Source organism: Mytilus californianus, unplaced genomic scaffold (assembly GCF_021869535.1).
Source record: "Mytilus californianus isolate M0D057914Y unplaced genomic scaffold, xbMytCali1.0.p SCAF_21, whole genome shotgun sequence".
NCBI lineage: Eukaryota > Metazoa > Mollusca > Bivalvia > Mytilida > Mytilidae > Mytilus > Mytilus californianus.
In genome coordinates, this window is record NW_026262670.1 from 7,591,675 (window position 1) to 7,617,008 (window position 25,334).

The following is a 25,334-nucleotide window of genomic DNA, read 5'->3' on the forward strand; positions in this document are numbered from 1 at the left end:
GAGATGCGATGACAAAAGGTTGCAGTAGTATATTGGGCAAATAAGTTCAAAGGGGCGTAACTCCTAGAAAAAAAATTGAATCGTAATTTCCTGTCAATATGCATAACTACATAGTATGTCCTTATTATCTAAAAAGGTTTCGTGAAATTCTGTTGTGTGGTTTGAGAGGAGTTGCGAAGACAAGAAATAGGAATGACGGACTGACGGACGGACAGACGGACGGACGGACAGACAGACAGACGGACGGACAGACGGACGGACGGACAGACGGACGGGTCAAAAACATTATACCCTCCGCAACTTGTTGCGTGGGGTATAATTAAGATATCACAGATTGTACATATGACAACTGAGAAATATATGCACTTTTAAAGATTTGCTTTTAAATGCGAAATTCTCTCCAAAGTAGATAATTCTAGAATTGAAAGTGTAATGATTTTATTCCGTGAAATAGATATATGGGTGGGAATTCATAAAGTTTTTTAATATTTGAAGGAGCCAGGGTAAACCAAAGCTTCACGTCTGTATTTAAAAAAAAATAGTTTGAGAGCCCCTCCCTGTTCCCGTGACACCAGTAAGCAGAATTCTTGTTTACTTTGCAAGAAAACAACATGCCTGCTTTGCCTTATTACAGTGAATATACATTGATTGATACTCCTTATATTGAAATTCTTACTTACTTAAATACTGTACCTTCCCAAAAATTAACCAACAATCGGATTGACTTTTAGATTTGTCTCTTCATTGAAATATACCCCATATCTCCCTTTGTTCGTACGATAGAAATTCCTAGTTTCTGGTAGATGGACTTCAATCGTTTTGCAACCTACTGTAAAGTCTTTTTTATTTTACTTATAGAACTTTCATGTGAAGACAATATTTTTGTACAATATATTTTTGAATACTAGTATGTTACCTTTTATACTGTCCTCTTCATCATTTTGTGGATCGTCATCCTCATCTGTATTTCAAAGATTGTCTTCCACAGACTAATTATATAACAATTCAAAGTATTAACGTTTTTACATTTTTTTGTGCATACATAAAGCTCTTTGCGGTTTACTCTTATAATACATGAAAATTAATAACAATAAAAAAATTCATAACTACTAACAAATCAATGCTGATGTAAACTATATCAAAGAATACTCGCAATTGTCGAAAGCAAGCTGAAGTGTTTAATCCACTGAGATGAAGTTATGCCGTCCTATACTCTAATACCTATAGTTGTACTTCATAAAAGATCTATACAGCATTTTTATAAATGTTACAGGAAGGCGATCTTTTGGAATGCTCAGAAAAAAATCGTACAGAGTTTCTATGCAAAAATACAAACCGAACAAGTCTTGTTTCAAGCTATAAATTATCATTACAAGAAATACACAGCTGGCAGCAGATAATACAACTGTTTATTTTATACTTAGTAGTTAAGACAAGTAAATTGTATGTGTAATACAATCAATGGCAATCGTGCTGTATCAGCCATCCGTGATGATATCGATATTTGTCAAATTAAGGAATAACAGTACTGTAGTTGAAGAGTTGCCGCTGTCAATTTCTTTTCTAATTTTCAAAGAGTAATGTTGAAATTTATCTTTTTTGAAAATTTATAGAAATTCTGCCAGCAGGTAAAATATATACTTTTTGAACAATTACCAACTTTTTGGTAAGTGTTCTGTGAGTAATTAGAGATATATCAATGATTGACACTTACATAACATGGCAATCTCTTGGCAATCTTCTTCTGGTCGTATTCATACCAAAAACTCTTCCTTCTTTTCTGTGAAGCATAAATTGGAAATGAGATTCCGTCTATTGTATACATAACTATATTAGATAATATTAGTTTCGACCTAGTTTTTTTTTATAGTTTGTTGCATTGTGTCTGCCTTCAATTGAAATGAACTCGTACCATATTTTTCTATGGCGTATCATTGTTTTGTATATTACGGCGCGTTACGTTTGCGCGAAAAAATATCCACGTTTGCGTGAAATTTACCTGTTGGAAACTCGAAACTCCTACTACTTTTGCCTGGATTAATTAAAGTTTCTTTAAAAAAATTATTGAAAAGCTTTAAGACAAATATGATGAATTCTGAAATAAAACAAAATAGATTAAAATTTTAAAAAAATAACTGAGATGATAATTTGAAAATCGAATTGAAGATAGGAATACCATCTCTGAGACAAACAAAGGGGGAAAAATACTTGATATTCGATGAATATACTTTTCGTGAAGATATAGAGTAGAAAATGAAGAAATTTAAAGGAGATGCACCATAGAAAATATGCAAATGTAGAATAAAATCTTATCGCGAATGTAAAGTTTTGTTAGGCCAACAAACAAGCACAATCATGAAACTAACGAACTTAAATTAGAAAGAGAATAAATAGTACTGGTTATAGCGAAAGTTTAGTTGACTTTTAAATAAGCGGAAGCGATACCACTACTCATTTGAAACGATACGCACAGACAAGGACATAAGTCAACATTCAGTTCACCATTGAACAATTTTTTTTTAATTTCATTCTGGAGAAATTTCACATTCATGTTATCCTAAATCGCTCCGAAGACTGACTTATAGATTGTTCTTGTCGAGAACATACACACTGTGTTTTATTCAAGACTTTGCTTTTACATGTTAATTTACACCAAGATGTCGTTAAATGAAATTGGATATCCTACATTTATCATGCTTTTCAATAACATATGGTCAAATCGCTGAAAGACCCCCCTCCTAAATTATTGAAAACTATCATTCTGCATAGATAATGATATCTTGGTGTAAATTAGATACACCCAATCGGGCTAACGCCCTCATAGGTGTATCTAATACATAAACGAATAAAATAATATGTATTTATCAATATGATTAATCATTAAAAAAGCTGTTGTAAAATTCAGGTTATTTTCAGTATTAAACACAGATAAAACTCATGTAAATTGCAGGTAAATTCGCGCAAACGTAATACCAGTCAAAATTCAAATTCGCGCAAATGTAGGTCGCCCGTATATTATGTGTGCTAAGTATATAATCATTTACCTTTGGTGGTTTCTTCCTTAATTCGTAATTACGTTTCACCTGAAATAAGGACAGTTTGTTAATTATAAACTCTTATAGTTCAGATGCTATATGTAGACTGTGCTTAATTCTAAGTGAAGATAACTGTTCGCAATCTGTGTTTATCATTCCAGTAAAAGTAAGTTTTCTCACTCTAAATATTTTTTCCGTGATTACAACTTCTTTCGAAACGAATTTCACGAGTCCAGAAGGAATCATAATATATAACTGATAATTGATTGGTAGTTAACGTCAAGTGACAAATACATCATGCACCTTACAAATAAATATAGACTATGCCTTGTTGTATAGCCGTATTTTACTTGAAGGCTTGCTTCTTCACAAGATAACAATGATTATCCGCAGGAATACATGTCACAGTTGCTGCACACATTATTCTGAATCCGAGCCAACTTTACTCCTAAATGCCGCGTGCATAGCAGGAAAGCAGGAAATGTCGGAAATTTAACCCACAACATTGAGCCAGAGGCGAGCACGCAACCACGAGACCACTGAGATTGTTGGGTTATAATTTTGAGGAAGGAAAGTTAGGGAAAAGCAACCACGCTATTCCAAACGTATGTTTAGTGATAGATTTTTATTTATAAAAAAAATGGACTAAACTGGTAATTATATAAAATGTACGTAAAAGGATTGTGTGATTTATATCATCGTAAACATGGTAAATATGTCTAATAAGACGAGAGACCGGGATGTAAAAATAAGGAGATGTGGTATGATGATACAACTATCCAACATATATCTTTTTAAATTCAAGTATATTAAGTAATGATAACCATTGTATTTTCACTGTTAGTCAGATCTTTTGTTCCATTGTCATTTCCATCACTGGTTTGTTCTTCTATGTCTTCCGTTGTATTGTCCTAACATGAAAGATACCAATAAAATACATGTCAGCTTTAATCTTATAATTTGTGTTTATAAAATCATGCCCCAAGTGTATATCATGTTCATCAACAATTAAGACTAGCAGAACCGAATGAAAGACTATCTAAAACACTTAAGGAATAGCAGTACTGTGTTTGATTTGCCAATGCTTTCGTCAGTAATCGAATAAACGGAATAAGTCATCTAACAAATGGCGTAACATATCAACTTGCATACAATCTGGAATCATTACATGGAAAAGTTATATTCCTAATTGAATTGGACAATCATTTGATGGTTTTAATATTTTTAACACTTTTAACTTTTAAAAATAACTTAGTACATCAAATCATTTAAACATTATTTATTAAAAGAAATTCTTAGAATTTTCAAACTGTACTAACTTCTGCTATTTTCTCTTTCAAAATACAATAGAAATTCCAAGTTACTAGTATATTAATTTAAACAGTTTGATTTAGGATTTGTAACTGATTAACAAGACATGGGCGAGGAAATATTCGAGTCGCGCACGCGACAAGAATTTCCACGCCCCTTAACTTTACAAACTATAAATTATACTGTAAATGTTTCTCGTCATATACATATTCATAAAGTTTTTCCTGTGGCCAGTTCCAAAAGTCTTTGGACTTTTTTTTAACGAGAAAAAGCATTCTTTCAAACATGATAAACTAAGAGGGAGCTATGGAACTTACTATTTAAGATGGAATAATGCGAATGGATTTGACAAAAAGAATACCAAATATTATTGCTCGGAAGATTTTTTATTGCAAAACAATAGGACCTCAAACTCATTATGCTCTTTTTTATATTGGTTTACAACGTATTTATAATGCTCGTCCTGAAAATTCACGAGAAATATTCTTCACTGGAAATTCAGCAAAAGACTATTAAACACTCAAACTTTCGATGCAAAATTTCGCTAAAACGTACAATTTGCCATATTTTATCATGTCTTCAACAGAAATGTCTTAAGCTATCATTGACAATTTGACATCAACTTATAGACATATTGGAAAGGTTGTTGCAAAATTCTTTCGATATATATATTATTTCTATTTTGCAAATTCAACTTGGTTTCATTAACTTTGGGATTGTTCACCGTGGTTTAAACAATTCAAAGAGGGTAATAATCGTATATTTTTTAAAACATAACTTCTTATCCATCTTTAGAATCGCCATGCTGAAATTCGATTTCTTTTAAGATATTAAGTACTAAAAATGACATAATTATCGGATCCGTGATCATTATTAATTTTTGTAAAGTGTTGAAAGCATAGAGAAAATGTTCTAAAGGCCCGTTGTCACTATCAAAGTTTTCTTGTACAAGTTTTCTTGGTCACAGTGATGGATTGTTTTATAGTGACAACCGTCAAAGAAAACTTTGATCAAAAACTTGGACGGACTTGTATGGAATAGAATCTAATCCTATTTTCTAAGGGAATTATCCAATCACAGTGTAGTCTTTTCTTTGACCAAAGATGAAAAACTTTTGATAGTGAAAACCGATGACTTGGACCAAGTTTACCTGGTCAAAGTGTTTAGAGACCAAGTTTTTGATCAAAAACTTTGATAGTGACAACAGATGACTTGGACCAAGTTTACCTCGTCAAAGACAACTTTTACCATTTTAACTTTGATAGTGACAACCGGGCTTCAAACATATTTAAAAATGATAACTACTTTTTAATGTTGATTTAAAAAAAAAATTATTTGCGGGTTAACGATGTTCAAGATAAAATTAAATGGATTTATAGCATTTCTAAACATCCTTACGATTTATAGACCAACCATTTTCATATGAAAACAAATTGAACCCTGACACAATGGGTTTTAATGATTTGTGAATGGTTTAATAATTACCGTTGTAACCTCATTCTGAATGATCCCCTCTTCATAATTTTCTTCTACATCTGTACTACCAATTTTTTCGTCGATGCCATCTGTACCAGTTTGACAAGTGTCCTTCTGTGAAATATTTCAAGAATTAAAACATACGTGTCTTAAATTGTAACAGAAAATGTATACATTTGATGTTATTTTTTAAATTTGATTTAATATTTAAAAGTGTCCGACAACAGTTATAAAAAATTCTTTTGTTGTTTCTGGTTTCACCATGTCTTTCACAATTTAATTCAACATATCATAGTGTACTTTACTCTATACCCTAAACGCAGCAAGAGACTTTTGAAAAACTAAATCCGTTTTTGTCTTATTTTTATTAGGAATCGTTGTAAATGATCGTACTTTTGAAAGAAGATTATAAGGACAATTTTTTTTTATTTCAAATGTCAAAAACCAATAACTATCTTTAACAAATATATCTTTAGTTCTATATAAAACCGTGTATTGCTGTTCAATTTAATTTTTTTCGTTAATACACCTTAATGGTGCTGATGATAATATGTAAAAAGGTGACTTAAATTATTATTTCCAATGCAATTAAGAACAGATGGCGAGGAAGTCAACTTCTACATGTGATGTAAATTATATATGTATTCTGGATCAAAAGATATGAACGAGGGTCGGATGTATTTGAACACACTTTCATTTGTTTTTTCTTTTTCTTCTCCTTCATAACAAGTAACACTATTGTGTTGGATTTTGGCTTGCTTGCTTGTCTCTTAACTTATTGTGACATTTTCCTTAAATATTTTACACGTTTTGGCGAGTATTATGTGCATGGATAGACTTTGCACAATCTAATAAAAGTACATATCCTATGTCCACGATTGGCTTGTAAACGAAGCGTGGACGAAGGATCTGGGTTTCAATCAGATTGGACTTTGCATATGTGGGTAATCTTTTAGTTGACTATGAAATCAGTAGTAGCTAAATACTCTATACTAGTATCTGATAAGCGGGACTTTTTTGGTCATATTTTACCTGCACAATGTAAACTGCTCCAGGGTGAAAACAATGGCTCCTTATTAATTGACATACATCGCTTGATGGCAGTGTACGTTGTGCTTTCACTTTCGGATCTATGAAGATAAATTGATCGTTGATTATTGGAATTGAAATCCAATGTGCTTCGTTAAACTTTCTAATTATCAATCCCTTTATTTCTTCGAAGGACATCAGATTGTTTATGATTTCATTATCTTCTGTGGAAGAAAGGACATCATGTTGCAGTCTTGTCGTCGAATATGACCGCCTCTCGAGAGTTTGGATGATGACTTCTCCACTATAAAATCCCTCTCTGTCACGAAGTGCAGGTATCGGAAACGTTAGCGGAACTATGGGATCTCCAGCCATATTCAGCCACAGTTCATCTGCGATGTAATCCATGTCCGCTATTAATACAGGAAATATTCCGTCAGGGCTTGAACCAATGATGTTATTTACTGCACACAAACCACAGTAATTTGTAGGTCCCTGCCACTGTATATACGATCCTGCAACAAAAATGCTTGACACTTCTGACAGTCTTCTCTCCGATGGACATTTAAAGAGAACATTTGATACATAGTCGATGTTCAGTGATATAGCCTGTCTTTCTTCGTCAGAAAGGTTGTCCCAGGTATTGATGAGCTCTCTTATTTTTTCCTCAAAAGTAGACAGCATTAAAGAGGAATAGATCGAATAATTCTCCCTGGCTGACGAGTTTAGTGCGCTCTGTATTTGCGATAGCTCCTGAAAATGTAAAGGAACTGCGCAAGGTGATCTATCAGTCATACTAGTAGCTGTAGGGCAAGTATTCTGTGTGGTGACATCTGATGGCTGACCAACGTTTCCTGATCCATGATCTTCTCGTATTTCCAAATTCTCAACAATTGATGTTTGTATACCATTGATGTCGTCTTCAAACTGCTGACATAACTGACCTAACTGGTTAAAGACATCTCTGTTGGAAATAACTTACTCTGTTGCTTTTTTATTAAGTTGTTCGATTTCTCATTGTGGAATTGCAACATGAGGCGACAGATGAAAACATGAACAGCTGGAGACATCTCGTTTAGGAAATAAAGATCTCTTGTCATGCTGTTGAAAAACTGTTCAACAACTTGGGAGTTGGTAAATGACCCTAATCCTTCCACTAAAGATACCTTTCTCAGAATTTCCTTAACATCCTTGGTATTATCTTCGTGGAACCAGTCAAATAAGCTATAGTGTTCCGATGACCCGGATGTTGGATTTTTTTCATTGCTTATTGACTGGTTGACTGTTGTTTCTGGCCCGATCTCATTAAGGCACCCCAATTCCCAAGTAAACAACCCACTTTTAGCCTTTTCTAAGTTTTCGTTGGTGTTTTCTGCCACACGTCCCTCAAATGGATAAAACATGCGGGTGATTTTATTTCCGCTGGCAGCTACTCTGTTGGCTATATCCGATATCAAGATGTTCGGTCGAGATTTGAATAATCTCATCAAATCGACGAAATCTCTCGGACTTTCACTTCTGAGGAGACTCTTCGCTGCATAAACCACAGAATGAGGACAGGCAGCAATAAGCCATCCACCTGAATTTAAAAAATAAATTTATTTTTTATTTTTGCTATGTATCGATCTGATACGTTAAGCCCATTTCAACTGATTTTATGTTGTCCTGTTACACCACTGTCCTAGGTTAGGAGGATGTTGTTAGGCGCCCGTAAACATGATTAACCCCACCATATGTATGTGCCTGTCCCAATACAGAAACCTGTAATTGAGATGTTGTCGTTTGTTGCTGTTTATCATAATTGTTTTTCGTTTGTTGCTGTATATCATAATTGTTTTTCGTTTGTTGCTGTTTTTCGTTTGTTACTGTTTTTCGTTTGTTGTTTTGTACATAAATCAGGCCGTTGGTCTACTCGTTTCAATTGTGTTACATTTCGACATGTCGGGGCGTTTTTTTATAGCTTGCGATATGGTTGGTGAATATGGATGAGGCCCTACGGTGATATATAGTTGTTAACATCTACGTCACTTGGTCTCTGGTAGATAGTTGTCTCATTGGCATTCATACTTAATCTTCTTATTTTATATTAGTAATAACATTGTTTGCAATATAACATAAACTCCATTTGATATCTTTAAATCTTCAAATTAAGTTATCAAAATAAGCTCATCATAGATACCAGGATCAAAATTAAACTAGCATACATTATTAAACATATTTATTCTAAAACCAGTTGTTGGCATGACACGGGTAATGTTCTTCTCATATATTTTATGATGGTATAATACTAAACCCGTAACAGGAGGGATTGTGTCTGATATTCATATGATGAAGACATAATCTTTCAATCAGTTTAATTGAGGTCTGGAGCTGGCATGTCAGTAACTGCTAGTAGTCTGTTGTTATTTATGTATTATTGTCATTTTGTTTATTTTCTTTTGTTTCCAATTCTGACATCGGACTCGGACTTCTCTTAAACTGAGTTTTACTGTGCGTACTGTTGTACGTTTGTTTTTTCTACATTGGCTAGAGGTATAGGGGGAGGGTTGAGATCTCAAAAAACATGTTTAACCCCGCCGCATTTTTGCGCCTGTCCCAAGTCAGGAGCCTCTGGCCTTTGTTAGTCTTGTATCATTTTAAATTTTAGTTTCTTGTGTATAATTTGGAGTTTAGTATGACGTCCATTATCACTGAACTAGTATACATATTTGTTTAGGGGCCCGCTGAAGGACGCCTCCGGGTGCGGAAGTTTCTCGCTGCATTGAAGACCCATTGGTGGCCTTCGGCTGTTGTCTGCTCTATGGTCGGGTTGTTGTCTCTTTGACACATTCCTCATTTCCATTCTCAATTTTATTCATGTATTTTTTTAAAGTGCCAGTCTTTGTAAGAATCAGGCAATTTAGGAGAATTTCAAAACATGACCGAAAAAAACCCACCGACCTAACCATCCTGTTTTGAAGTTACCCTCATCCTGAGTTAGAAATGGTAGGTCTTTCGTTTCTGTGTGTCTGGTAATTCGAGAAATCTCTAAATAACTTTTGGTTAGAATGATAGCAAATTACGGAATTAGCTCCCCTTAATTGTTAATTTCTAGTGCATTTCAACCAAATTATATATTGAAATACCAGAACAGGAAATGGAAACGAATGTTATTTTCATGCACCATTATACATTTTGAACATAAATTAATGTAAACTTGCGTGGGTTTTTGTTTGTCATGTTTTCACCACTGCCTGATTCTTAGGCAGATTGACACTTTAAAAAGAAAATTTTATCACCCTTCTTTTCGAATTGGTATATGAACATTTTTTGCAGAATTTTTAGTCAATTTAAAACAAGTTGCACGGTAGGATTCTACTCTTAATTTATAGTTACAAATTCATTCTATATACATGTGATCAATGCCGCTATTGTCTTTTATTGTAATAATCATTCGGCATTAAAGACTATATTGTCCTTACAGATTTCACGAATGACATTGAGCATTTCCAGAAATTAACGAATCCCTTGAAATAGTTATCACAGATTTTGGTAATTCGTGATCATGAAATAAAACCGTTATCACAGATTTTCGGATTAAATCCGTCATAAAGAATTCCAAAATATGTTTTAACGTAGTGTTCTACAAATATTTTATCACAAATTACAAAAATATATGATAACGTATATAATCTGTGATCACAAATTACAACAATATGTAATATCTAATTCCACAAATTCGTTATCACTTATTTAATGCGTGATAACGAATTGTACAATTCATGATAACGATTTCAATTCGTGATCAGAAGTTTTTTAAATTTCGTGGTATATTTTTTGGTGGTCATAAACGGGCTTTCGTATGTATGCAAACTCATGTGATGTTGTCTAACTGTGTAAAATGTCACCACTGTCCGCCCAGTCGTAAAGTTGCGCTTACAGAGCATATGGGCAGGCAGACATCCAGACGGAATGACTGTGATTCCTATTTACCCTCCTCCCCCTCATAAAAAAAGTTTGTAACTGCCATTTGAATATTGATTCAATGTGAAAAAATGATTGGCCGACTGAGTTCCATTTTTTTTCTTGTAAAATTAAAATTAAATCACTTTCTACTCGTTTAATTTTATTCTGTTGTATCTTTAAATAAAATTCAGCCAAATAAACATTTTCAAAACGCTAAGATTTCGCAATGAAACTTACCAGATGTGCCAAAGATTTTCTCATATGCCCTGTCATAATCAGTCTGTTTTATTGAATGTTCACGAAGTCTGATGATTAGATCCATCATTGAACCGTTGTCCGGTATACCCAATTCTTTGCAGAAACGTCGAACTCTTGAAACCTTCAAATAAAGAAGAATATATGATTGACGTTGGCCGTACATATATTTTACATTGAACGTTTCAATACGGTATTAAAGCTGAAAATGACTCTTTTACATAGAAATTACTATCATATATTTGATCAATAATTCATATTAACTGAATTTTTTAAAATATTGACCAAGTAGTGATAGAGGGTTGTCGAGCTAGACATGCTTACACTTTTGATCTAACGGTTTCGTATGGTTCAAGGAAACATTTAGTTTCATTATTTGTTTTAAATACGCGTTTATATTTGCCTTTTTCCATTATATTTTGTCCATCGTTCCTAAGATTGGAGGGGTGTTTCTCCCAAATTTTAGTCGTTGCGATTCTTCTTCAAACCGTTTATTTGATCTGATCTATGAACTATATCATTTGAAATTGTAGTTATATAAGGGTTTCCTTTCATTTCTTACATAAACAAATTATAAGTTAAAAACAACAACCAATATGCACTTCACTGGCTGCCATATTATAAGTGGATTCTGATTACATTCAGAACACTACTTTTAAATTATGTATTACATGTATCAGGAAAATACATACACCGAAACCTACCCTGGAAATATGATAATATTTGAAAACTCTTAGTAGGATGTGAAAAAGACAGAACAAATACTGTAAAGTGTATTACAAAAGTATACATGACTCGCATAAAAATACATTACGTGTACCTTTTCATCCCTTAAACTTTTTAAAACTTCGTCAGGAACTGGTTCAGTCTCGTCTGGAATGTGAAGTCTTCTTGGACATTTTAAACTTTCAGTATTAAAGACATGGTTGCTTCGTCTTGATTCATTTCCAATCCAAGGTGCCCAAAATTCGTAGTTTGGCACTATCTCATTTAGTCGGTTTCCTGTAACATGTCAACAAATGAATAAGTGTAGGTTTGGGTCGTCCGCAAACATGTTTAACCCCGCCACATTTTGTATGTGCCTGTCACAAGCCAGGAGCCTGTAATTCAGTAGTTGTCGTTTGTTGCTGTATATCATATCTGTTTTTTTGTATATTGTTTTGTTCATAAATCAGGCCTTTAGTTTTCTCGTTTGAATTATTTTACATTTGTCATTTCAGAGCCTTTTATAGCTTGCATTGCGGTATGGGTTTTACTCATCGTTGAAGGCCATACGGTGACCTATATATAGTTGCTAACCTTCTACGTCATTTGCTTTTTGGTGGAGAGTTGTCTCATTGGCTACCATACCACATCTTCTTATTTTTATATTTATTTCAATAATGTGTTTCATCAACAAAAATCTAATACACAATTTGGTTTTATCATATTAGTGACAGGTTTAATGCAATGAGGCAGCATTCCTTTATATTTCGATTTTTTTTTTGGGACATATTTGCACTCGTTTACTAAGTTGCCTCATCAATATACATACGATTAACAAGTGAAAATGTTTACCATGTCTAACTCCAGGACTTATCAACTCTTGTTCCACTTTCTTCCAAAATGAATCCATATCAACTGTTTCGGGTAATTCTGTAAAATCTGCCGGTGCAACCATATCTGAAACTGTACCAGACATGACAATGCAATCAAATCGTTAAATTATTTCTACTGCAAGTCTGAGAAGCTAAGCCTCAAAAATGAAGCAAAGACATATTCAAGGGAATGATTAAAATATCTGCGACTGGAGTATTGGTGTATAACTATTCTGTCAACTCACTGGTTCCTTAAATGTCATTGCAAGTGAATTTAAACAACATTTTAATATGAAGGTGGGAAACCAAAAACATACTTTTGTTTTATTATTTTACTACCTATTTCTTCTGCATGGTGTAAATAAATAAATATAAAGCTTTTACTCCAATTCATGTTGTATCTCGAGAACATTGCCGGAGATCTTATAGTTATTTTCATTTAGGAAATATTGTGTGTAATGATATTAATTAAGGACGTATAGCAAGTTAGTATTATGCAGTGATTTGTAATTATATCCTTCTTTGGTTTGTTATATCAAAGTTAGAAGAATATACGTGACACAGAATAAAGGAAGTCAATCAAATTTGCGTAACTGTAAGGTTGTCTAGAAGGTTGTCTAGAATGGATCAAGTGTGACAAATTGTATAAAGTGAAGGATTTATTCTTCGAACCGCATGCTTTAAAACGATAATCACAAAAACGTGAAAGCCGACCTAGACTAAATCAGGGAACTTTTTAAGATTTGTGTGAACACAATTATATCATATATATATATATGGAAAACTAATACTTATACCAACCGGCATGTCGAAAACAAGTCTTTCGTATGCCGTCCATCACAATCGTTGTCGGATAGAAGCCACACAGATAGCAGTAGAAAGAATATGAATGCTCAGTTAGTGCTTCAAACATCAAATAAGCATTCGTTAGGTCATGAAGCCTCAGATTTTCGTCTAGTGTATCTGCCAGCATGTTTATCGTTCTACTAATTGCCACATGATTCTATAAGAAGAGTAAACATTTCCTTATTAAATATTTCAATCAAACTTTCTGTTTCGTGATCCATCATCTTAATAGAAAACTGCAAAATAAGTCGACTTAATAAATACTTCTACATCCAGGTCCATGTGCTCCACAGTGATTCAAATAGTAAACAATCATATCATAACCACGTTTCAGCTTAAGGCCTCCTCTGATCATTTGAAGGTCTCTATTTAAATTGGTTACTTAAATTACATTAAATATTGTTTCATCTCGGCCTCTAGTAGGTGTTCTACCACCAATCTTTCAATTCTTTTAACTAGTTCCCTTACTACTATCAAAGAAATCATTATCATTTTTGAAAAAGCATATGAAAGAAATGAAATAAACTATTTTGGAGTGTAAAAAATTCTTTGGATGTTTTATATATAAATAATTGGGTTGGGTGCCCGCAAACATGTTTAACCCTGCCACATTCTGTATTTGCCTGTCCCAAGTCTGGAACCTGTAAATCAGTGGTTGTCGTTGGTTGCTGTATATCATATTTGTTTTTCGTAAATTCTTTTGTACATAAATCAGGCCGTTAGTTTTCTCGTTTGAATTATTTTACAATTCATTTCGGGGCATTTGATAGCTTTCTATGCGGTATTGGTTTTGTTCATTGACGAAGGTCGTATGGTGACCTATAGTTGCTTACTTTTATATCATTTTGGTCCCTGGTGGAAAGTTTTCTCCTTGACTATCATACCACATCTTCTTATTTTTATAAAGATTAATAAAATGCTCCGCTGGGCGCAGCTTGATACGACCGCAGAGGTCGAACCCTGAACAGTTGGGGCAAGTATGGACACAACATTCAAGCTTGATACAGTACTGAATTTGGATTGTGATTAAATATTTGACACAGCGTAGGTTTCTGACACAGAATGAATGTGGTCTAAGAACTAAAAATTTTTTAATTTACCTATTCAAACCATATCATTATTATTTGCTTTTATATATAAATCAGAAATAACCCATTTATAAAATGGAAAATTTTAAAGAAAAAAAAAATCCCTCCCCTAAATTTTTTGAACCCCCTTATGATTCATCACCCCCAAACTCAATCCCAGACTTCCCTTTGTGGTATGGTACCTTGCAGTACAATTTCAGAGAGATCCATACACTTGAACACAAATTATTGTCTGGAAACTAGAAAAATGCTTGTTTTTAGGCCCCTTTTTGGCCCCAAATTCCTAAACGTTTAGGGCAATTACCCCCAAAATCAATCCCAGCCTTCCCTTTGTGGTGTGGTACCTTGCAGTACAATTTCAGAGAGATCTATACACTTGAACACAAGTAATTGTCTGGAAACTAGAAAAATGCTATTTTTGGCCCCTTTTTGGCCCCTTATTCCTTAACGTTTTGGGCAATTACCCCCAAAATCAATCCCAGAATTTCCTTTGATATATGGAACCTTGTGGTACAATGTCAGAGAGATCCATACATTTACACACAAGTTATTGTCATGAAACTAGAAAAATGCTTGTTTTTTGCCCCTTTTTGGCCCCTAATTCCTAAAATTTGGTGGCAATTACCCCCAAAATCAATCCCAGCATTCCCTTTGTGATATGGAACTTTGTGGTACAATGTCAGAGAGATTCATACACTAACACACAAGTTATGTCTGGAAGTTACAAAAATGCTTATTTTTGGCCCCTTTTTGGCCCCTAATTCCTTAACTGTTGGTACCATAACCCCCAAAATCAATCCCAACCTTCTTTTTGTGGTATTGAACCTTATGGTAAAATTTCATGGAGATCCATTCACTTAAACTAAAGTTAGAGTGCGAAAACCAATGTGTCTTCGGATGACGACGACGACGACGCTAACGTCATACCAATATACGACCAAAAAATTTTTAATTTTTGCGGTCGTATAAAAACAGGAATCCCTGCTAACTGCTCGTAGTGTATATCAAAACAAAAGATGACGATAAAAAACACAGCCGACTTGTGTTGGATATAAATTGATTTCAATTTCGGATTTTCTGACGTTAAAGCGTCAGTACCTAAATGGGAAAAATGAGCATTTGATGTCATGTTCAATGTTATGTTGCACATCAAGTGCAATAATTAACATATTCTTAGTATTACTTAAATTATCAAACTATTTCTAGATTTTCTTAAATTCAATCACGTATATTTTTAAAAGCTGAATTATAGCTTAAAAAACTACAATAATTATGAATCATATTCAGGTCGAAACAGAATGTGTACTAGTATTTAATAATTACCGAACGTTTGCAGTTTCTGTCCTTTATGACCGAACGTTTGAAGTTTCTGTCCTTTATGATATGAAAGCTGATTGGATACTATGAGATTTATTTGTCACGCCTTCACAAATTATCGTCCTATATGTGTCAGGCTTTCATCAATACTATTACTCATGTGACTGACCGTATCCTCCAATAATTATTTTTTAACGCATACCGCAAGTTATTGTCATTTGATGAATTTAGAAGAGACTTTAACTCTTAAATAGAAGATTGCTCTACAACACTTGCCACTTTACATTTTGCCATTGCATTTAAACTTGCATGTAATTAAAACATTTCAATATAGATAAATGTTTCATTCGCTTTAACCTTATCATTCTAGGAACTTAAACTTTTAACAGAGGCTGACTTGAGGTAATAAAAAATTAAAATAAAAGTAAGTTCTTTACTTGAAAACAAAATTTAGAATTATATTTTTGAAAAGGTAAAATTCTCAAAATATTCGATCATAAAAATAAATTTCAGAATACAGGATCAATTACGGAATTGGTAAATATACTATTAAGGGTTCATAAAAATGCGTTTTGTCGCTACAAAACAGTGAATAAAAGTTTTATTTAACACAACGAAACATCAGCTAATGTTTCATTGCATGCATGCACAGTGCACAAATTCAATAAAATATTAAGTCATCAGGAATGTTGTTTTTTCGAAGAAAAAAAATCATAATGTATATTTAGATTTCTATTTATTGTGATTCATGATATGTTTGGCATTATATGTGATGTGGGGTGATTTTTTCCTGTTTTGTGGAAAACGTTAATTACAACAATTTGTTTTTAGTGTGTAAAATGCAATCAGGTGTATTGGCTAAAACATATGTCACGCGGTATTCTCTCAAAACCGGTTGACAATGTTTATGCGTTTGAACAGATCTTTAGCTATACCTGTAAGCCAGCTCTAATTAGATGACAAGCATCAAACCCAATGAATGTTGAATCATCGTAATTGTGATTGTGATTCTTGATACCTATACTCCATTCCGCATTTAGAGCACACTTTATTGTAAACTGAAATATCTGAAATGTATAATAGATCCAGTGAATTTTCCTGAAGGCAGTTAGCAAGTACTGGTAATAGTTTATTCAATCTACATGAACTAGATACATTAATTAAACCTATGCAGCAGCCAACTGTAGTGTGTAAACTTTTATTTAAGTTTTATGCCGAGTTTGATTTGTATGTAAATGTCACAAACTTCGAAGTTTAAATAACAATAAAATTTTGGATTGAACCGATTCGGAAGTTTTATAATTACATCCACTTAAATTGTAAAACTTAAAAAACGGATAGTTTATCTACGGGCATGACATAGGAATTTAACTGAACGAAATGGATCCAGAAGTTAGTTGAAATAGTGCAAGAATGTTGTGCTTTCAAAATAACACTGTTCTTAACCTAAAACATTTTTTTCTCATAAAAAAACTAAAATAAACCAATTACCATGTATGACTTTGTTTTTCAATACTGCTTTACCATGTCTATTCACCAAAACAACTCTGGTAAGCTTGTCTCTGCATTGGACGCATGTTTTCTCTGATGGAATAATCTCTGTTATATCATTAAGGTAGCACTACAGTCAGAATTTTCTGACTCCAACTAACAGTCTTTAAAGATTAATTTCTCCAAAACTACTCAATGGATTTTAAAAATCTTTAACTCATTTTAAAGCTGAAATATAACTCTGTCTTAATCTATAGATAAATTTATTTTTGGTATGATTAATCTCAAAATATAGCTCATTAATTGCCAAAAAAGTGGTCTTCCAACTTGGATGAAAATGGCACATTCAGGTCAAATGGTAGTAAAAATTTGTTTTCATCCCTTTAATCAACCATTCACAATCTACAAAACCGTGTCTCAGATTTTTGATATATGCCTCCAGTAATAAGATATATTATTTTTACTGCTGGATGCCAAACCTCATTTCACCTTTCATCTTTGGAGACCTATAAATTCATTTAGAAGCAAATTATCCAAAAACTGGGACACGGTATTGTAGAAAATACTCCCTTCAATCACATATATCAAAGTCAAGCCAAAGGGGGTACCCATACAGTTTCTATTTTCATTTTTTTCTTACAATTCTCATGAAAAATTGTTCTGAGAAATGACCTTAAAACTGAATTTCCTCTTAAGAACCCCTATAAATGCCACATAAATACAAACATTCCACTGGGAACACCCCAGGAGTGTTCTGACACCATTACTTTATCAATAGAACCACACACATTGTGTCTTTGATGCTCTAATGCTGTAAAATTTGCATTTTGTGTGCACTGTATAACACTAACTTGGCATTTGGCGGGAGTTTGACGTCACAGATTTGACCAACATCTGTGTTGTAGTAATAAAATAAAGACAAAGCTCCGCCTCTGTCCAGACAGTCTAAGAAAAGAGAATAACAGGATTGGCCAGCTGCATCATAATTGATATTTAACATCATTATTCTCACTATAAAGAATACTTTTCATTTGAATTTTAAAAAGAAATATAATATGACCATGATGACTGAAATTAGCTAAAATATTAAAATTAAAATACATGTCCATAAAAAGATCAAGACCATCCCCTTCTTGAAAATAGACTGTCCAACATGATTTATGAGTTTCATGGAATTAAAAAATTTCACATAAACTTAAAATTAGTTAAAATGCCTAAAATTATTTTTAAATGTAGAAGACCAGAGACGAGAAATTTATACAGGCAGTCAGAGGCTTTCAAAGATACTTTCACACTCTTTTCCATAGTTTTTTTTCATTTTGGTAGATTTTTTCCCTTTAAATTTTTTCCTATTCATATCTTTTTCTTTTTCTCTGTTCTAAACTTCCATGTTTTATAAATTAGTTTTGTTGCAATGCAATGAGATATTTATCTTGTGGTCAGGGATTAACAGCTGGACACTGGTATCAACAGATGATTGACATATTAGCCCCTCCCAAATGCCTATATATTTAGATTAATTACATGTGCTTTTATTTACATACGTTCATTATCAATTTACTCCCTGTTGTGATATGATAATGACTTTGGAATTTTTACAAACTGTGCAGAATAATACTTACTTCAAAATAATGTGATAAAAAAAATATCTTCAAAAAATCATTGTTAGACTGTAGTGCTACCTTAAGATGCGGAATGTCTATGCTTTTCGTCTACGGATACCTTTTGTGCCTTTGAATGTAATCTAGTTTTCTTTTTTCGTTTTGTGTTACTTCTTCCGTAAGTCTTACATTTTCACTATCATTTTCTTCATCACTTAGATCCGTTAATTCAGATGTTAACATGTCCTTGTGCTCTTGAAATAAGTACCATTTGATAGCTGTTTTGTGAGCGCATGTTCTCTTTCCTGAAGAACAGCGACATGATAAAGTCTTTTTTACTGTATCAAATGTAACAATCGTTCTCTTTAATTTTGACCAGTATCTCCTTCTTTCGGCATATACAGAAAAAAATAAATATTTAGAAACTGAATTAGGATTCCTTAAGAAGACTAAGAACGGGAAATGTTCTGATACAGCTTGTTCTTGTAGTTGTTGTACCATATGACCTTGGTCTTGTGTTAGTATTTTTTCTTCCACCATTTGCTCTAATGAAGCGTCGTTTAAAGTTTCTTCACATTGCTGAATTGCATAGTGACTTGATCTAGCATGAGGACATTCAAAGGAATAGTTGCGACCACGCTTTGCTATTTGTTGAGCCTCTATACATTTTTTGTCCTCGCAAAATATACCAGAATTAGGTCCACTAGTTATTTTGGCCACGTGGACAGGATTGAAGGGGCCTGAAATGTTCTTTGATGAGGCAAACACTCCGTTATATTTGTCAACTATTACAGTATGATGATGTCTGGTCTGGTTAATGTCATTTTTTTTATCCATATGCAAGTTAAGATGACTTTTAAACCATCTTTTTGTTACAATCTTTTTACATATTTGGCATTGCTTCGTTACTGATGTTTCCTTTGGGGTTTCATTTCTGGAAGGTTCTTGGTCGAATGTGCTGAAAATTAAATATCTTTTTAGTATAAAATATGTGGAGGATCCTACGGACAAGCCTTCTTAGAGTTTTGCAAATTCAGGACAAGTATATGAATTATTCCAATTTTGTCCTCCGCCGCTTTACGAGGAAGGAACATTAACTATATAACGTAGAAAAAAACCAAACACAGTATAGGGTTGTGCGTTCGCTACAATCTTGCATTTTTAAATATAACATTATTATTATGTCATATATAACATATCTACAAGTAGACATATATATTAAGTGCATCCGAATTCAAAATACACAAGTCAATATACACTGAGGAAGTAGTATATATAAAGGCTATTTGGGGTAGGTGTGTGGGAAATAGTGTACAAAACTAGCTTCTATGTCCTAACTTTCTTGTAACGAACGTTGCATTGGTCAAGCATGCTTTAAATTTATTTTATATACTGACCGCCAAAATCGTCCGTGCAGAAAGGAATTCAATGACTATAACCGTATCTAAATTAAATATCGAAAAACCGTTATTATAAACCTACAAGGACCATAAAGAATTGGAACTATACTCCGCAAGTTGATACTTTAAGTCGGGGTTACTCTGGCACATCATTATATCTCCCACCCTAATTAGTTAATATAAAATATAAAGAGATGTGGTATGATTGCAAACGAGACAACTATCCACCAGAGACTTTTTGACGTGGATCAAAGCAAATATTGGTCACCGTACGACCTTCAATAATAAACAAAAGCAATACCGTATAGTTAGCTTTAAAAGGCACCGACATGACTAAATGTTAAAAAATCCAAACGAGAAAACTTGCACACTGGTTTATGTGCTCGTTTTTCTGACTCGTTTGGGATGACACGATAAAAACTACTTCTAATCAACTAATCAATCTTTCAATTATTCAAAAAAAAGTGACCACTCAGTTATGAATTTATTCTATTAACGTTGTAGGCATGAACATTTTCAAATTTGTTTTTTTTTAAACCTTCAAGATTAAGTCCTCGATGATAACATTTGTACCGATGAAAAGAATTTTTTGTCGGGATCTTTTAAAACTTACGAAACGATATGGCTTTTGCGCACTGTTGAAAGTCTTACGGTGACATATTTTACTCAACCTCAATAAGTTTCTAGTGGATAGTTGTGTCATTGGCAATCATACTACATCTGTTTATTTGTATATTATTTAATTATTGCGAACCCAATGAAAGTTTTCCACAGTGCCATCTCTATCTTGACCAGGTATTTAAACTTTTGCAAGTTCACCTGTCCTATTGAATAAATACAATAGCTATTATTCTCTGTGTAGTTTATTCTCTGGGACCTTTAAATTTCTTATAAGAGAAATCTATCATTCATTGATTAAATTACCTGAGTAAAAAAAATGTCTTACATGTAGACAAAAATACTTTTTTTATACTCATTAATTGCGTGTGATGATGTATTTATTCAATATTAATAATATATTTTCATTCAGTTTAATATAAACATTGATTCAATCAAAACAAGTTGATTTCTGACAAAACTTTCAACATTGTTCCTTTTCAAAAAAAATTGTTTGACATGAATAAGAACTTGAAAATAATGATGTTTCAAATTAAGATCTTCTTAAATGTATTCTATAACCAAACAAAAAAAAATCAAATTTCAATAGGAACATTGATAAAACTATGTTTGGTTCTGGATTAACACGTTATATTTATACCATGTACAGACTTGATTCTGGATTGACAAGGCGTTGGTTCTTGATTTACTTGTTTAAACTGGATTTACATGTTTGGTTCTGAATTAACACGTTATATTTATACCATATACAGACTTGGTTCTGGATTGACAAGGTGTGTTGGTTCTAGATTTACATGTTTGGTTCTGGATTGACACGTTATATTTATACCATATACAGACTTGGTTATGGATTGACAAGGTGTTGGTTCTAGATTGACCTGTTTTGTTCTGGATTGACACGTTATATTTATACCATATACAGACTTGGTTATGGATTGACAAAGTGTTGGTTCTAGATTTACATGTTTGGTTCTGGATTAACACGTTATATATATACCATATACAGACTTGGTTCTGGATAGACAAGGTGTTGGTTCTAGATTTACATGTTTGGTTCTGAATTAACACGTTATATTTATACCATATACAGACTTGGTTCTTGATTGACAAGGTGTTGGTTCTAGATTTACATGTTTGGTTCTGGATTGACACGTTATATTTATACCATGTACAGACTTGGTCCTGGATTGACAAGGTGTTTGTTCTAGATTTACATGTTTGGTTCTGAATAAACACGTTATATATATACCATATACAGACTTGGTTCTGGATTGACAAGGTGTTTGTTCTAGATTTACATGTTTGGTTCTGGATTAACACGTTATATTTATACCATGTACAGACTTGATTCTGGATTGACAAGGCGTTGGTTCCAGATTTACTTGTTTGGTTCTGGATTTACATGTTTGGTTCTGAATTAACACGTTATATATATACCATATACAGACTTGGTTCTGGATTGACAAGGTGTGTTGTTTCTAGATTTACATGTTTGGTTCTGGATTGACACGTTATATTTATACCATATACAGACTTGGTTCTGGATTGACAAGGTGTTGGTTCTAGATTTACTTGTTTGGTTCTGGATTTACATGTTTGGTTCTGGATTAACACGTTATATTTATACCATATACAGACTTGGTTCTGGATTGAAAAGGTGTTGGTTCTAGATTTACATGTTTGGTTCTGGGATGACACGTTATATTTATACCATATACAGACTTGGTTCTGGATTGACAAGGTGTTGGTTCTAGATTTACATGTTTGGTTCTGGATTAACACGTTATATTTATACCATATACAGACTTGGTTATGGATTGACAAGGTGTTGGTTCTAGATTTACATGTTTGGTTCTGGATTAACACGTTATATCTATACCATATACAGACTTGGTTCTGGATTGACAAGGTGTTGGTTCTAGATTTACATGTTTGGTTCTGAATTAACACGTTATATCTATACCATATACAGACTTGGTTCTGGATTGACAAGGTGTTGGTTCCAGATTTACATGTTTGGTTCTGGATTAACACGTTGTATTTATACCATGTACAGACTTGATTCTGAATTGACAAGGCGTTTGTTCTAGATTTACTTGTTTGTTTCTGGATTTACATGTTTGGTTCTGAATTAACACGTTATATTTATACCATATACAGACTTGGTTCTGGATTGACAAGGTGTTGGTTCTAGATTTACATGTTTGGTTTTGGATTGACACGTTATATTTATACCATATACAGACTTGGTTCTGGATTGACAAGGTGTTGGTTCTAGATTTACATGTTTGGTTCTGGATTGACACGTTATATTTATACCATATACAGACTTAGTTCTGGATTGACAAGGTGTTGGTTCTAGATTTCCATGTTTGGTTCCGGATTAACACGTTATATTTATACCATGAACAAACTTGATTCTGGATTGACAAGGCGTTGGTTCCAGATTTTCTTGTTTGGTTCTGGATTTACATGTTTGGTTCTGAATTAACACGTTATATCTATACCATATACAGACTTGGTTCTGGATTGACAAGGTGTTGGTTCTAGATTTACATGTTTGGTTCTGGATTAACACGTTATACATATACCATGTACAGACTTGGTTTTGGATAAACATGGTGTTGGTTCCAGATTTTCTTGTTTGGTTCTGGATTTACATGTTTGGTTCTGAATTAACACGTTTTTGTATAGCATATACAGACTTGGTTCTGGATTGACAAGGCGTTGGTTCCAGATTTTCTTGCTTGGTTCTGGATTTACATGTTTGGTTCTGAATTAACACGTTTTTGTATAGCATATACAGACTTGGTTCTGGATTGACAAGGTGTTGGTTCTAGATTTACATGTTTGGTTCTGGATTCACATGTTATATATATACCATATACAGACTTGGTTCTGGATTTACATGTTTGGTTATGGATGCTTACGATATATCTATACCATAAACAGATTAAATCATTTGGTTCTGAATTAACATGGTGTTGGTTCTAGATTTACATGTTTGGTTCTGGATTGACACGTTATATTTATACCATATACAGACTTGGTTCTGGATTGACAAGGTGTTGGTTCTGGATTTACATGTTTGGTTCTGGATTAACACGTTGTATTTATACCATGTACAGACTTGATTCTGAATTGACAAGGCGTTTGTTCTAGATTTACTTGTTTGTTTCTGGATTTACATGTTTGGTTCTGAATTAACACGTTATATTTATACCATATACAGACTTGGTTCTGGATTGACAAGGTGTTGGTTCTAGATTTACATGTTTGGTTTTGGATTGACACGTTATATTTATACCATAAACAAACTTGGTTCTGGATTGACACGTCATATTTATACCATATACAGACTTGGTTCTGGATTGACAAGGTGTTAGTTCTGGATTTACATGTTTGGTTCTGGATTGACACGTTATATATATATACCATATACAGACTTGGTTCTGGATTAACAATGCGTTGGTTCTAAATTTGCATGTTTGGTTCTGGATTAACACGTTATATATATTCCATATACTGACTTGGTTCATATATACACCTTATATATATATATAGACATAGGTGTATCGTTGTTCAGTCTTTTTCGAAGGGAAAGAAGATTTTAAAAATTCAGAGGGGAAAAATACAGTGTAAGTATAACAATAAATTACAGAGATTTACGTTACAATAACATGAGGGTCTGGATGGGGTATTCATAGAGAAATATGGCAAAAAAATATAACACGTATAATGAATAGAGAAAAATGAGCAGAAAATATAAAGAATAGAGAATAACTGGAAAATAAAAGAATTGTGTAATACTTTACTGATTAGAGAAATGAACGATGTACAGAATAAAGAAATCCTCCAATTACAGAAAATTTTAATTGTAAAATTATTTAAGCGTTATTCTTACAGATAAAGAAAAATGCCCTAAAAATTTAAAGAAGACAGAAATTAAGGATCCCCCATCCATACCCTCTTACATGGCTTCATCCTTATTTTACTTAAGAGACGGGCATTTGATATTCTGGGTTTTTGTGGATTGGCTATTTATTTACATTTGTTCATGGCTACGCATGCATATTTTTTTAGCGGATTTCCTCCCCCCACCCCTCCCCCGAAAATCAAATAGTCGTCCACTAAACAGAACGAAGAAAAAAATCGCTTTCGTTTTGACGCTTTAATAATGTAGACATTTAGTAGATAATCATATTAATTTTTTTTGTCATTTAAAGATTTTTAATCATTTACATGCCTACATAAATAAACTACGTCAAATAAATCTTTCTCTTTAAATTCCAACCTCTGTTTTACTCATAAATAGTTTCCCTTTCTGGTCAATGAACTTAAGTTA

The 25,334-nt window shown here is 33.2% G+C and overlaps 2 protein-coding genes across 3 annotated transcripts in view; one reads left to right on the top strand and one right to left on the bottom strand.

Moving 5' to 3' along the window:
- The window catches only part of LOC127731862 (uncharacterized), an 897,808-nt gene that overhangs the window by 420,382 nt on the left and 452,092 nt on the right, over window positions 1-25,334 (top strand). The gene's annotated exons all lie outside the window — the stretch shown is intronic.
- Window positions 1,697-7,921, bottom strand: LOC127731919 (uncharacterized). Its single transcript, XM_052240764.1, has 6 exons — window positions 7,834-7,921; window positions 6,855-6,952; window positions 5,832-5,936; window positions 3,860-3,946; window positions 3,045-3,083; window positions 1,697-1,780 (listed from the first exon to the last, which is right to left on the bottom strand). The coding sequence occupies exons 1-6, from the start codon at window positions 7,919-7,921 to the stop codon at window positions 1,697-1,699; spliced, it is 501 nt and encodes a 166-aa protein (XP_052096724.1).